General features: G+C 40.6%; 1 protein-coding gene across 1 annotated transcript in view; it reads left to right on the forward strand.

Moving 5' to 3' along the window:
- The first annotated feature begins 6370 nt into the window (after positions 1–6370).
- The window catches only part of MARCO (macrophage receptor with collagenous structure), a 36608-nt gene continuing 29046 nt past the window's right edge, over positions 6371–13932 (forward strand). The window contains exon 1 of the mRNA XM_066279715.1: positions 6371–6538. Coding sequence (XP_066135812.1) covers positions 6505–6538 — 34 coding nt within the window. The 5' untranslated portion in view covers positions 6371–6504. The remainder of the gene's footprint in view (positions 6539–13932) is intronic.

Raw genomic sequence — 13932 nt, forward strand, 5'->3', positions numbered from 1 at the left:
TCTGTGAAGCACAATAAAGCAAAGTGAAATAAAATGAAGTATGCATTTATACAACACATATGTAGAAATATGAGTCTAACATTCAAGAAAGAAATATATTCTAAAAATATAAATTGGCCCTGGCTGGTTGACTCAGTGGTGGAGTGTCAGCCCAGCGTGTGGATGTTTTGGGTTCGATTCCTGGTCAGGGCACACAGGAGAACCGCCCCTCTGCTTCTCCACCCCTCTTCCTCTCCCTTCTCTCTCTCTTCTCTTCCCCTCCTGCAGCCATGGCTTGACTGGAGTGAGTTGGCCCTGGGCGCTGAGGATGACTCCATGGCCTCTGCCTTAGGTGCTAAAAAATGGCTCTAGTTGCAGTGGAGCAAGGGCCCCAGATGGGCAGAGCATCACTCTCTAGTGGGCTTGCTGGGTGGATCCCGGTCTGGATCCATGCAGGAGTCTGTCTCTGCCTCTCCTCCTCACTAAATGAAAAAAAAAAAAGTAAAAAATATACATTTTTGAACAATGATGCATAAGGGGAATTTAAAACCATAAGACTACTAACTGCCCCAAGGAAATGAGTATAAATGGAAAAGACAGCAAGAAATAGAACCCTGGGTCACTCTAATATTAAGAGGCGTGGAAAAAGAAAACTCAGCAACATAAACAAGAGTGACTGGTGAGGCAGGAAAACTATCCAGATAGTACTATGTCTTAAAAGAAAACTGAAGAGATTATCTCATAGGAAAGAGAGTAAGCAACTCTATACAGTGCTTCTGATAATTAAAATGAGGACTACAATTCGACCTTAGAATGGCACCATGCAGAGTTCACTAGTAATGTTACAAGTGCTGGTTTTGTGATGGGGATGAAGGCTCCCATCTAGTCATCATCATTCTGATCTCTATCTAGGAGTCTGTTTTTTTGCTCATTTATTTTGTTTTTATATTCCACATATAACTGAAATCATATGGTATTTGCTTTTCTCTGTCTGATTTATCTCACTTAGCATAATAGCCTCTAAGTCCATCCATGTTGTTACAAATGGTAAGACTTCATTCTTTTTTATGGCTAAGTAGCATTCCAGTGTGTTTTCAGTGCATATTTAACAATTTTTTCTGCAGAATCTTCCAGGTTCCTGGTTGGTCCCATTGTCTCCTGTTCCTGCAACATCTCCAAAACCTAAACCTCTCCTGGAAAAGAATATATATATATATTTTTAAACAAGTGAGAAGCAGGGAGGCAAAAAGACAGACTCCTGCATGTGCAGGATCCACCCAGCAACCGCCCTCTGGGGCTGATATTCTGCCCATTTGGGGCCACTGCTCCATTGCTTGGCAACCGAGCTATTTTAGCGCCTAAAGCGAGGCCATAGAGCCATCCTCAGCATCCAGGGCCTACTTGTTCATTTGAGCCATGGCTGTGGTAAGGGACAAGGTAAGGGGTAGAGAAGCAGATGGTCACTTCTCCTGTATGCCATGACTGGGAATCGAACCCAGGACTTCCACATACCAGGCCAAAGCTCTACTGCTGAGCCAAATGGCTAGGGCCAGAAATAATACAATTTAATTGAGGGAATGAAAGGTTTGGTCCCTGTGGAATCAGTGCAGGTCTCCAGAAGGCTAAGCATAGTGTCTGAGTCAGGAGAACTTGTACTCCTGGAATCTGACCAGGGAGACACAATCACCTTGTCTGTCTTCACCCTGGGTAGACCCTGTGTCACTGGGAAAGTTTCACCATAGACCAGTCTGCTTCCCTTTTCTCTCTTCTGTTCTGAGGGCACAGCCTGCAGTCCTGACCAAGCAACTCCAGAACATGAGTGAGGATACCACCACAAGGAAGAAAGGGTGGCCTCACAAGTGCTGTACGTGGGGAAACAGCCTGCCACCCACCCCGTTACACCTGTTGCTGAGAGACTGGAACCACTGCCCCTCAATGGCTTTCAAAGAATTAACCTCTGTGATTTGGGTCAAGGTCCAATAATAATGATTCTGTCATCTTTTCCCTTAAATATCTATTTTAATCAACTTTATTGAGGTATAATTTATCCACTATATTAAATTAACTTTATTGAAATATAATTTTAAAATGATATACATTATCTACACATTTCAAGTTCAATATGTTTTGTAACACTCCAATCAAGATATAGAATGTTACTATCACCCCAGATATTTCCCTGTACTCTCAAGTAGTCAGTTCTTCCCCACCCCACCACAGGAAACCATGGCTCTGTTTTCTGACACTATAGGTGAGTGTGGCTTTTTCTAGAACCTTACATAAATGGACTCATGTAATCTGTCCTCTTTGGAGGTCTAACTACTGTCATTCAACTCAATGGCTTTCGAGACTCATCCATGTTGTTGCTTATTTCTTTCTAATTATATATTGATTAGTATCCTATTGTATGGATGTACCACAATTTATTAATCTTGATTTGTCTAGTCACCTGTAGGCAGTCATTTGTGCTGCTGGGTTTTTTTAATATTTAAAATAAATCAGCAGTAAAGCTTCATTTAGTATCAGGCACTGAGCTAAGCCTGGGGACACTGACCACCACTGTCATGCACAAGTGACAGAAAAAATAAAGTCAATAGATGAAATATTTTTTTGAGAGAAATCTGGAGGGACAAACAGGAGCATACAGACAGAAAGAAGAGAGATGAGAAGCATCATTCTTCATTGCAGCACCTTAGTTGTTCACTGATTGCTTTCTCATACGTGCCTTGAAAGGAGAGCTCCAACTGAGCCAGTGACTCCTTGCTCAAGCCAGCAACTTGGGCTCAAACCAGCAACCTTGGGGTCATGTCTATGATCCCAGGCTCAAGCTGATGATCCTGCTCTCAAGCCAGATGAGTCCGCACTCAAGCTAATGACCTTTGAGTTTTAAACCTCGGTCCTCAGCATCCCAGGCTGACACTCTATTCACTATGCCACTGCCTGGTCAGGCAATAGATGGAATTTTAATATCTGTCTCCTACACGTTGTCTTTAGGACAAGTTCCTCCTCTATTGTCTTTGTTGGTGAGCTCAGACAGACAACAGACAGTGGGGCAAATGGCCGGACAGCTAATGAGGTGTGACAGGGGCTCAGGGACAGCTGGCTGCAGGGTTTTGTTTGTTTTGAACATTAAGGTTTGTGTCAGTGGATTTTTTATCATGTAGCAACCTGGTTGCCCCAACTTTAACCTGGAATGGGGTTACTCAGGAGTTCTTAGTGACCTTCCAGGTGGCCCATCAACTAAACTAGTTTAGGACCCACTAGTTCATAAAGAGTCAAGTTCTGCAGAGGCCACATTTGCCTGGGACTCCAGCCCCAGAACTCCTGTCTATTAAAGCACTGGGAATCCCTTGGCTATCACTTTGGAGAACGTCAGAGACTGATGTCTCTACATTGGAGCCACTCTGAACACACATTTACATTCACCAGCTCAATTAGATGCAATCTTCTAGAAAAATAAAGCCCACGCCTGCATTTCTTGAACAACATTGTCCCCAAATGCAAGTCAACCACTTAATCTGATGCTCAAGAGAAGTAAGCCTGTGTTCTTGAAGATAAAAGTGTCTGAGTGGGCCTTGGGAAGAGATGGCACAAATTTTCCAAATTGTGTGTTTTGTACTCTATGGGAGATTTAAGAGATTTTTAAGGTTGACATTATCAATGCAGGAGTTTCGCATTATGATGAGCAGCTTCATAGCAGATGCTATTCCACTGAGAGCCCTTTCATTTACAGACGTGTTCATACTTCTGTTATTTTGTTTTATCCTCACACCAACCCTGTGGGCAGACAGGGCAACTATTGTATTTCCTTTTGTAAGTGGAGATGCAGACGCACAGAGTAATGAGCGGGGCTGGAACCAGGTGAGTGAGTGACCAGTCATCTGCAAGGGCAGCATGGAACCCTATCTTTATTTAAGATGTTCATGATGAGCTTTTTCCATTAATTTAAATTATTGTGTTCAAATATTATTTACCTTGTTTCCTGAATCCTTTGCACCCCAGGCTAGTGCCTCGGTTGCTTCACTCTAGCCCTGGCCCTGCATGCTGGATGCACTAGCTTGAATCCTATGAAGTGGCCATTTATTGCTTGTCGAGAGGGTGAATATCAGTTATTTTTTATGGTTCAACCTACTGGGGCTTCCTGGGATGGAGTCCTGAGGGCCCACATGGGTCTTGGTGCTGCAGGGACCACTTGCTATTCCATGCAGGATCCTCAGCCTAGCTGTCCTAGGGAGGGCTGCTATTAAAAGCAGAGCCGCAGGCTGGAGGTGGGGACTGGTGTGCGTGTTTTCAAGAAGCCCCTCTGGTGCAAACTTCTGAGTTCCAGCTCTGGATTAAACTGGATGTAGAAGTGGGGCTTCTGAATTTGAATTCTGGGGATGTCACATTCTAACCACAAGATCTGAGGCAAGGTACAAGTTGTTGTGAGGATTAAGGAATGAATGCAAAGCCCAGCCCAGTGCCTGGCACCTGATAAATCCTGAATCACAGTTAATGGCTCTACAAGCTATGACTGTGTGCTAGGGTTCAGAGAGTTTGTCAGTCACTGAGGTCACACAGCAAGTTAATGGAAGATTGAATTTAGGTTCCAAGTGTGTCTGGCCCCATAAGCCAGATCCAAAATGTCTATACTTGACATCCACTAAATGCAGCCTCCGAGGATGGTGGCAGTGAGCAATGAGCCTCCAGAGTTTTCCGATGAGCCCCTTCCCCTCCCCCACAAATAAAGATACCCTTGGTCAGAGCTGAGCTGACTATGCAGAAAGAGGAGGCACAGCAACTTAAGCAAAGGGGTTCCTTTGCCCAGGGGATTTCCTTCCGGCAGGGAAACCCCCCTGAAGCCTCCCTACAGTCCACTCACACCCAAAACTTCTGACCGAGTCACTAGCTGCCTTCACTTTTTCACTTTCAATTATCTCCTTTTGACCTTTTCTGCCCTGGTTCTGTCCCTAACCCTCGGTCGGCACCAGAGACTTCTTGGATGATCAAATTGCGGGCACTATTGGGAACTCTGCCTTGTGAAGCTTTGCCAGCAACCCCCTTTCCTGAGTTTCTCTTTCCCCTTTGCTGCCATGTCACAGAGCAAAGAGGAGTCAGGCTCCCCGGCCTCAGTGCTGCCCCCGGTCCCCCTCCCCTCCCACACTCCAGTGACCGGAATCCTGCACTTCCCTGCTGCTCTTGCCATCTTTCCTAACTTCAGGCCCTTCCCTTTCCCTCCAGGAAAGGGATCTGTAGCGACCCCTTTAAACCCAGATTAGATCATGAGTCTCGTGGTATTCCCACCCCTCAGTCCCCCCACTCCAGGCCACTCTGTCCTCTCAGCTACTTCCATTCCCACCACACCTAACAGTAACTTTCTGGGTTTCTTTTTTTCAGTTGTACCCACATCCAGTTACTGAACCATGAATTCCTATAAGGCAAAGATGTCCTGTAGGCTCACAGTGTCTCCTGTGATAACTGGGCTGCATTACCTTAGTGCTCATTGTCCACCAGACACCATCTTAGCCACTTTATGTGGCTTAATTGATTTACTATGTATACTTTCCTATTTTAAAAACGAGGAAAGTAAGGCACTTAAAGTTTAAGTGACATGCCCACGGTTACATAGCTGCTATGTAGAGGAGAAATTCGAATCTGGGCTTTCAACTTCTTAGGGTCTGTGTCTTAACCAATGCCCCATACAACGTCCGCAGTAGGGCATGCCCAACACGGGAGACAGAAGGAAGGGGTTTCTTTCCTCAAGTTTCTCAGATCTAACCAGGGCCGCAGAAAACACATAGGTGCACACAGAGCATGGGCAAACTACAAGAGGAGATATAACTGAATGCTAAAACGCATGGCCTGAAGCAGTGTTTCTCCAATGTTAATGTACACATATACCACCTGAGGATATGGCTAACCATTCAGTGGGATTTAGTCTATTTGCGGTGGGACCCAAGACTTCACTTCTAACAACTTTCCAAGTGATGCTGATGCTGCCAGTCCACGTCTGAGAAGCAAGGATGGACCCCAAAAGTAGAAGGAGGTCAGAGGAGGGAGATTTCAGTGTGAGCTGGAGAGGTCCTGGGATAGTGAGCTGGGTCAGGGCTTAGCTAGGGGTTGGGGGAGGTAGAGAATGGCCTTTCCAGGATTATCCAACTCTCTGCTCTCAGGGGTCTAGGAGCAAGGGGCAATTTCAAGGACTTGTAAGAAAAACCATCTCGACCCATCTTCACAAGCAGCTGCACTAAGCAGGAGCTCCACGCATGAATAGCTTATTTTTGAGAACTGGCCAGTTCTGATCATGGTAGGAAACATTTTGAAAATTCAGAAGTCAGAGCCAAAAGGAAGTGCTGCATAGTATACAACTAGCTACAGTAGTTAAATGGGAACAATCTTCCCCTGAGTGCTTCCTCAGGAGGGAAGCATTTCTGCTAGCTTCAGGACTTTAACCATTTATAAAGTGTAGTGATAGAACCTCAGGAAATTCTCAAGGAGGAAGAATTCTTAGCTACCACTGGAGAAAGAGCTGCTCTGGACCAATCCATGTCATCTACAATGGAGCCTTTTGAAATCAATGGTAAAGTACTACTCCCCAATAATGACACTCCCTGGTGCTGTAGTCTTTCTGTTGGTGATGATGGTAGAGTAGAGATAGAAAGTCTAGGGTTTGCACCATGGACTCTCACTAATACTTTTCTGGAATGCTTCAATCTAGAATTTGTATAATGCTAATAATAGATTCTGTGTTTTTTAGCATAGAGAGGGTTTTTTTTAAAGCTTCACAATTTTTTTCATTTGTATTTAAATATTTTTTCTTTTATTAATGCTAATGCTTATTATACCCCTTGTATATATAAGCTAATGCCTAGAGTGCCCTTTCTTTGATTAGTGTCTCATTCTGACGCGCAGGTTGTGGGATGAGATCACGAGTCAGAACAAGAGGATGAAAAGAAGCCAAGTGCTTCATGTTAATGCAATTCCTCAGAAATTCTTAAGGCTACTTCTGTTATAACTGACGTGTTGATCAGGGAATGCTTTCTCTGTTTCTCGTTGGCTGAGATACGTCTGTAGCTCCATAATCCGTTTGTGTGGGTTAAACTCAGATGTAAAAGGTTCAGTCAACTCTGTCATCTGTATTTTTTCCCCTCAGTGTCACACTGGTGACACCTTGTGTAAATCTTCTAGGATTTGTAGCATTTAAAGTCATCAGTGAGTGCTTTCCAGAGGGGGGCTCTGATCTCCTGTTGTAGAATATCTTCTGCGAACCATCTTCCAAGCAGACCAGCTTTCCTCACTCCAGTCTTTTCTGGGAGACGTATGTTCAGTAACTACTGCAACTCTGTCCGCCGGCCTCAGTCAGGACCCCTCTCATCCAGCATGTGTCTGAGCAGATTGATGGTTGGAATTTAGGGGGGTACAAAGCTGAAAGGTCTGGTGTGCTGCCTTTGGGAGTTTAAGGTATGGTAATAGAAAAGGCATGCATGTAAACATCTTTAATAATCGATGGTTGTTCAGCACATCAGGAAATGCAGCATTCTAGATATATGACTTTTAAGATATGAAATGTGCAAAGTTAGCCGATAAAACTTACTTGGCACCTGCTACCTCCCAGGCACTGCAGCCAGCATGGAAGAAACAGACAAGAATAAACACGGAGCCTGCAGTCCTATTGGTATTGGCAGGAGGCTGGCAGGGTGAGCCCAGCAATGGCATAGAGAAAGCTCAGTGGGAATTGAGACCAGGGCAAATTAATATGGACTCTATCTTAAGGGCAGTGGGGAGATTTGAAGAGGTTCAAGCTGAGCTGAGAGGCATTGGCTTCCATTTAATATGGTTACTCATTATTATGGAAGGGGGGACAAGCCAGAAAGAGTAATGCTGAGGACAGAGAGGAGCATGGCAGCAAGAGATGAGAGGCAGTGGTTGTAAAAGAAGAAAGGGAGAATGGTCTGGAGAAATAGTACAAGTCAAATCAGTGGAACTCTAATGGTGGGACTTGGCAAGTGGGAGAGATGTAAGGGTCAAGGGTGAAGCTCAGATTTCTGACCTGGGTTGTGGATGTCATTGACTCAGTGTCTAACCAAGAAACAAAATTGCTGCTCCAATTCAGATGGAAGAAATATTTTCCTAAATGCATTTACTCATTTATGAGTCCTGTCATCTCATACAAAAATCATGGAACAAATGGAACTTTCTGGATGAGTAATCCTTATGGGACTTCATAACATAGTGGCCCCTCTAGTGTTACTGAGATGACTAAAATGACTTGTTTCAGCACTAAATGGCTCCAGGGGTCTTTATTATTGATTTATTTCTGCAAAGCTTGCTTTAGTTTCCCAAAGAAGCTTGATCCCTGAAGGTTTAACAAAACCCCGGGTCTCTCCTCATGAGCTGCTCTCAACCCCATCTCCCACATTGGGAATGGAGTATCTGAACTTGATCAAGAGACTCTGGTGTGTCCTGGGTGTGCTCCCGTCTGGCTGTCTGGCTCGAGTCATCCTGTCACTCTCCTGACATGTCTGGTTTCTCCAGGGGTTCTATCCCCAGATCAGGAAGCTCTTGCAGGCCTATGGACTGTCACCTGTCTGATCTCCCACGAGTTCCTTATTTCAGGCTTCATATCTTTCTTCATGGTTGTGTCTTTCCAGTAATTTTAGTCTCAAGAACTTCATGTATTTATTTATTTATTCATTTTTAATTTTTTATTTGACACAGGACATCGTGTAAGTTTAAGGTGTACATATATTGACATGATACATTTATACTGCAGTGTGATCATCACTATAGCATTAGCTAACACCTCTATCACATCACATAATTGCCAGTTCTTTCCTTGTTGAGAGCAGTTAAGATCTAGTCTCAGCAAGTTTGAGGTTTATAATCCAGTTTTGTTGCCCATAATCACTGTACTGTAATAGGTCTTTAGGACTCGTTTCTCCACTAGTTGCAAGTATGTATTCCCATCCCCTTCTAGCCCTGTCCTGGTAATTTATATTTATCTGCATCTATCTTTTCTTCATCTTTTCAAAGAACATTTTTCTTGACAGAGAAGACTCCCCACAATATAAATAGAAAAGTTATGGGTTTTGTGGTGTGGCTTGTTTTAATTAACAGTAAGCATTGGCTTCCAGCTGTGGGCCTCATTGTCCCTTCTTCCTTCTCTTAAGATGATTCTTAAAACTTCCCAACACCTTAACCCTGGAGTCCATTCAGGGTCAGCCTTGCTGAGGTGACCACTGTTTGTTCATGTCATTGATCTGACTTTTTCCTTGTTGTGTCACTACTTCTTATCATTTTTTAAACAGCTGGCTTTATCCTACAGTGTTTTTTTTTTAACTTTTGATTTAGAAATAATCATAGATTCAGAGAAGGTTGCACAAAACAAATGTGCAGGGAAGTCTCTGTGACCCACATCCAGTTCCCCCAGCAATGACATCTTGCATAGCTGTGGTACAATTTCACAACCAGGAAATTGATGTTGTACAATCCACAGAGCTTATTTAGATTTCATTAGTTTTACAGGCTCTCATTTGTGTGTGTGAATTCAGTTCTACGCAATTTATCCATATGTGTATATTTGTGTAAGCACCACTCGAATCAAGATGCAGGATGTGCAGTCACCATAGACATCTCTTCATGCTGCTCCTTTTTAGCTGCATCTACTCCTCACCCCCCCACCAGTGCTCACTATCCCCCTCCCACACACAACCACTAGTCAGTTTTCCATTTCTTTGATTTTGTTATTTAAAGAATGTTCTATACATGGAATTTCAGAGTGTGTATCTTTTTTAGAATTGGCTTTTATTCCACATAACATAATTTTCTTGAGATCCATCCAAGCTGCTGTGTGTATCAATAGTTAGTTCTTTATATCAATGAGTAATTACTCCATGACATGAATGTACCACAGTTTATTTAACAGTTTACCCATTGAAAAACACTGGGTTGTTTCTAGTTTGGGCCATTACAAAGAAAGCTGCTATGGTTATTTAGTAAAAGTTTTTGTGTGAGCATAAGTTTTTATTTCTCTGGGATATATGCCCAAAAGTGCAATTGCTGGGGTCTAAGTGTATGTTTGGTTTTTCAACAAGCAGCTCATCTGTTTTTCCAGGGTAAACGTGCCCTTTTACACTCTCACCAGCTGTGTACAACTGAGCCAGTTACTGTGCATTCTTACCAGCAATTGTTGTTATTACTGTTTTCATCTGAGCCATTCTGATAGGTGTATGATAGTAATATCTCAATGTAATTTTAATTTGCATTTTCCTAATGGCTAATGATGTTGAATATATTTTCATGTGCTTGTTTGCCATCTGTATACTCTCTTTGGTGAAATGTCTTTTCCTGTCTTTTGCCAATGTCTTAATTGGATTAGTTTTTTTAATTTTTTATTTTTGAGAGTTCTTTATACATATATTAAAAATACAAGTCCCTGCTGGATATGTAGTTTTCAAATATTCTCTCCCAGTCTGTAATTTGTCTTTCCATTCTCTTAAACAGAGTTTTTTGCAAAGCAAAATTATTATATTCTATTAAAGTCCAACTTGTCATTTTGGGGGGTGGGGATTGTGGCATCAAGTCAAGGAACTCTTCAAGCCCTTCGCACTGAAGATCTTCCCGTATGTTTCATTATAAAAGTTTTCTTTTATAGTTTTACATTTTAAAATTAAGTTTAAGGTTTGTGTGTGTGTGTGTGTGTGTGTGTGTGTATGTGAGAGAGACAGAAACAGAGACAGAGAAGCAGAAAGAGAGGAAGGGAGAGAGATGAGCAGCATCAACTCATAGTTGCAGCACCTTAGTTGTTCAGTGATTCCTTCTCATAAGTGCCTTGACCAGGGCGCTCCAGTTGTGCCAGTGACCCCTTGTTCAAGCCAGCAACTTTGGGTTCAAGCCAGCAATATTTGTGCTCCAGTGATCATGAGATCATGTTTGTGATCCCATGCGCAAGCCGGTGACCTGGGTTCAAGAAGGTGAGCCTGTGCTCAAGCTGGATGAGCCCATGCTCAAGCCGGCGACATTGAGGTTCAAACCTGGCTCCTCAGTGTTCCCAATCAACACTCTATCTAATATGCCACCACCTGGTCAGGCTGTGGCTTTCTTTTGAGTTGATTATTTTTATAAGATGTGAAGTTTAGGTCAAGGTCCGTTTGTCTGTTTTGCCTATAGATGTCTAATTGCTCCAACACTTTTTGTTAAAAAGGCTATCCTTCCATTAAATTACTTTTAACTCTCTGTCAAAAATCACATATATATTTGTGTAAGTCTATCTCTCTGTTCTTTATTCTGTTCCATTGACTTATATGTCTATCATCCATCAATACCACACTATCTGAATTACTGTAAATTTACTTCAAGACTTACTACCAGGTTCTCACATTTTATTTTTGTTTTCAATATTATTTAGCTATTTTATGACTTTGCCTTTCTATTAAATTTTAGTATAAGTTTACCTATACCTACAAAAAAGCATTGCTTGGATTTTAAAGGAGTTATATTACACTTATAAATAGATTTGAGAAGAATTGACATCTTTACTTTGTTTAATCTTACAATCCATGAACATGGCATGCCTTTGCGTTAATTTAGGTCTTTGATTTTATTTTTTAAATCAAGATTTTGCCATGTTCAGCATATAGATAATGTATATACACTTTGTTAAATTATATCTAAATATTTTATTTTCTTCAGAGTGATTATAAATGCCATTGTGTTTGAACTTTGATTTTTACATGTTTGCCCATAGTATGTTGAAATGTGATTAAATAAGAAAGCCAGAACAGACATCTTTCCTTGCCTTGTTTCTAATCTTAGGAGAAAAGTATTTTGTCTCACCACTAAGTATCACATAATCTTTCGATATCTTGTAGACACTTCTTTTTTTTTTTTAAGGTGAAGAAGTTCTCTATTTTTAGTTTTCTGAGAGTTTTTATTATGAATTTATTATTATTAGAGATAAGACTATAAATCATACTTATGAGAGCTTTATTACAAGCTGGATTTTGTCAAGTGCTTTTTCTGTGTCAATTAGATCAATGGTTTTCAACTGCCAGTCCATACAGTTGAAAACCACTGAATTAAATATTATGTAATTTTTCTTCTTTAATCTGTTGATATGGTGGGTCATATCAATTGATTTTTGGATATTGAACAAGCTTTGCATATCTGGAAATCTCAGTTAGTTATGGTATATTCTTTTTATACATTGCTTGATATGGTTTACTAATATTTTGTTGAAGATTTTTAAGTCAAATTTTGAGAGATATGGAGGGTTTTTTGCACTGTCTTTATCTCTTTTGAGGTAATCCTGACCTCATAAAATGAGTTAAGAAGTATTCTCTACTCCAGGGGTCCCCAAACTTTTTACACAGGGGGCCAGTTCACTGTCCCTCAGACCATTGGAGGGCCTGATTATAAAAAAAAACTATGAACAAATCCCTATGCACACTGCACATATCTTATTTTAAAGTAAAAAAACAAAACGGGAACAAATATAACATTTAAAATAAAGAACAAGTAAATTTAAATCAACAAACTGACCAGTATTTCAATGGGAACTATGCTCCTTTCACTGACCACCAATGAGAGAGGTGCCCCTTCCGGAAGTGCGGTGGGGGCCAGATAAATGGCCTCAGGGGGCCGCATCTGGCCCGCGGGCCGTAGTTTGGGGACCCCTGCTCTACTCTTTTTTAAAATTTATTTATTTATTTATTTATTTATTTATTTATTTATTTATTTATTTTTCTACTCTTATATTATCAAAAGAGATTGGGGAGAATTGGTGCTTATTCTTTATTAAGGATTTGTCAAGATACTCTAATTAAATATTTCCTATTTCTTTTTCAGAAGCTTTTAATTATAAATTAAGCTTATTTAATAATTATGGATATCATATTATCTATTTTATATTGATTGAGTTTGGGTAGCTTATGTTTTTTAGAAACTGTGCCATTTATTCTAAGTTGTAAACTAAAGTTAGTAATTTATTTTCTTTTTAATAGCTGCAAGATCTGTGGTAATATTCTCTTTTATTCCTGATATTGGTGATTTGCCTAATTTTTATAAAATCTTTCCAGTCTTGCTAGAGCTTTATCAATTTAATTGATTGTATTTAAAGACTCAGCATTCTGTTTTGTTAATTAATCTATTTTGTATTTCCATTTTAAATCTCACTGATCACTGCTCTGATCTTTATTATTTTCTTTTTTCTGGTTGCTTAGGGTTTACTTACCTCTTCTTTTCTAGTTTCTTGAGGTTTGAGTTTAGTTTATTGATCTGAGATTTTTCCTCATTTGTAATGTAAGAATTTGTGTTATAAATTTCCCATAATTTGATATGTTGTATTCTCACTTTCACTTGGTTCTATTTTTAATTTTATTTGATACTTTCTATATGGTTCATCCATTATTTAATGTTTTAAAACTAACAAACAAAATAGAAACAGACTCATAGATAGAGAACAGAACTGAAAGCTGTCAGAGGGATGGGGGATGCAGGGTAGGGTAGAAAAGTTGAAAGGGTTAAACAAAAAAACTCATAGACAATCAGCAAATATATTGCTGTGAGAGATGTTGGAAAGGTTACTGCCTATACTTTCTTCCAAGATGATCATGGTTTCACAACTTACATTCAAGTCTTTTATCCATTTTGAGTTTAATTTGGGAATGGTGTAAGTTGGTGGTCTTTTCATTTTTTTTTTATGTATTTGCCCAGTTTTCCCTGCACCATTTGTTAAAGAGGCTGTCTTTACTCCATTGTATGCTGTTACTTTCTTTGTCAAATATCAGTTGACCAAAAGGTGTGGGTTTATTTCTGGGCTCTCTGTTCTGTTCCATTGATCTATATGCCTGTTCTTATGCCAGTACCAAGCTGTTTTGAGTACAATGGCCTTGTAGTATAACTTGATATCAGGAAGTGTGATACCTCCCACTTTATTCTTCCTTTTCAAGATTGCTGAGGCTATTTGTGTTCTTT

Source organism: Saccopteryx bilineata, chromosome 5, assembly GCF_036850765.1.
Source record: "Saccopteryx bilineata isolate mSacBil1 chromosome 5, mSacBil1_pri_phased_curated, whole genome shotgun sequence".
Taxonomy (NCBI): domain Eukaryota; kingdom Metazoa; phylum Chordata; class Mammalia; order Chiroptera; family Emballonuridae; genus Saccopteryx; species Saccopteryx bilineata.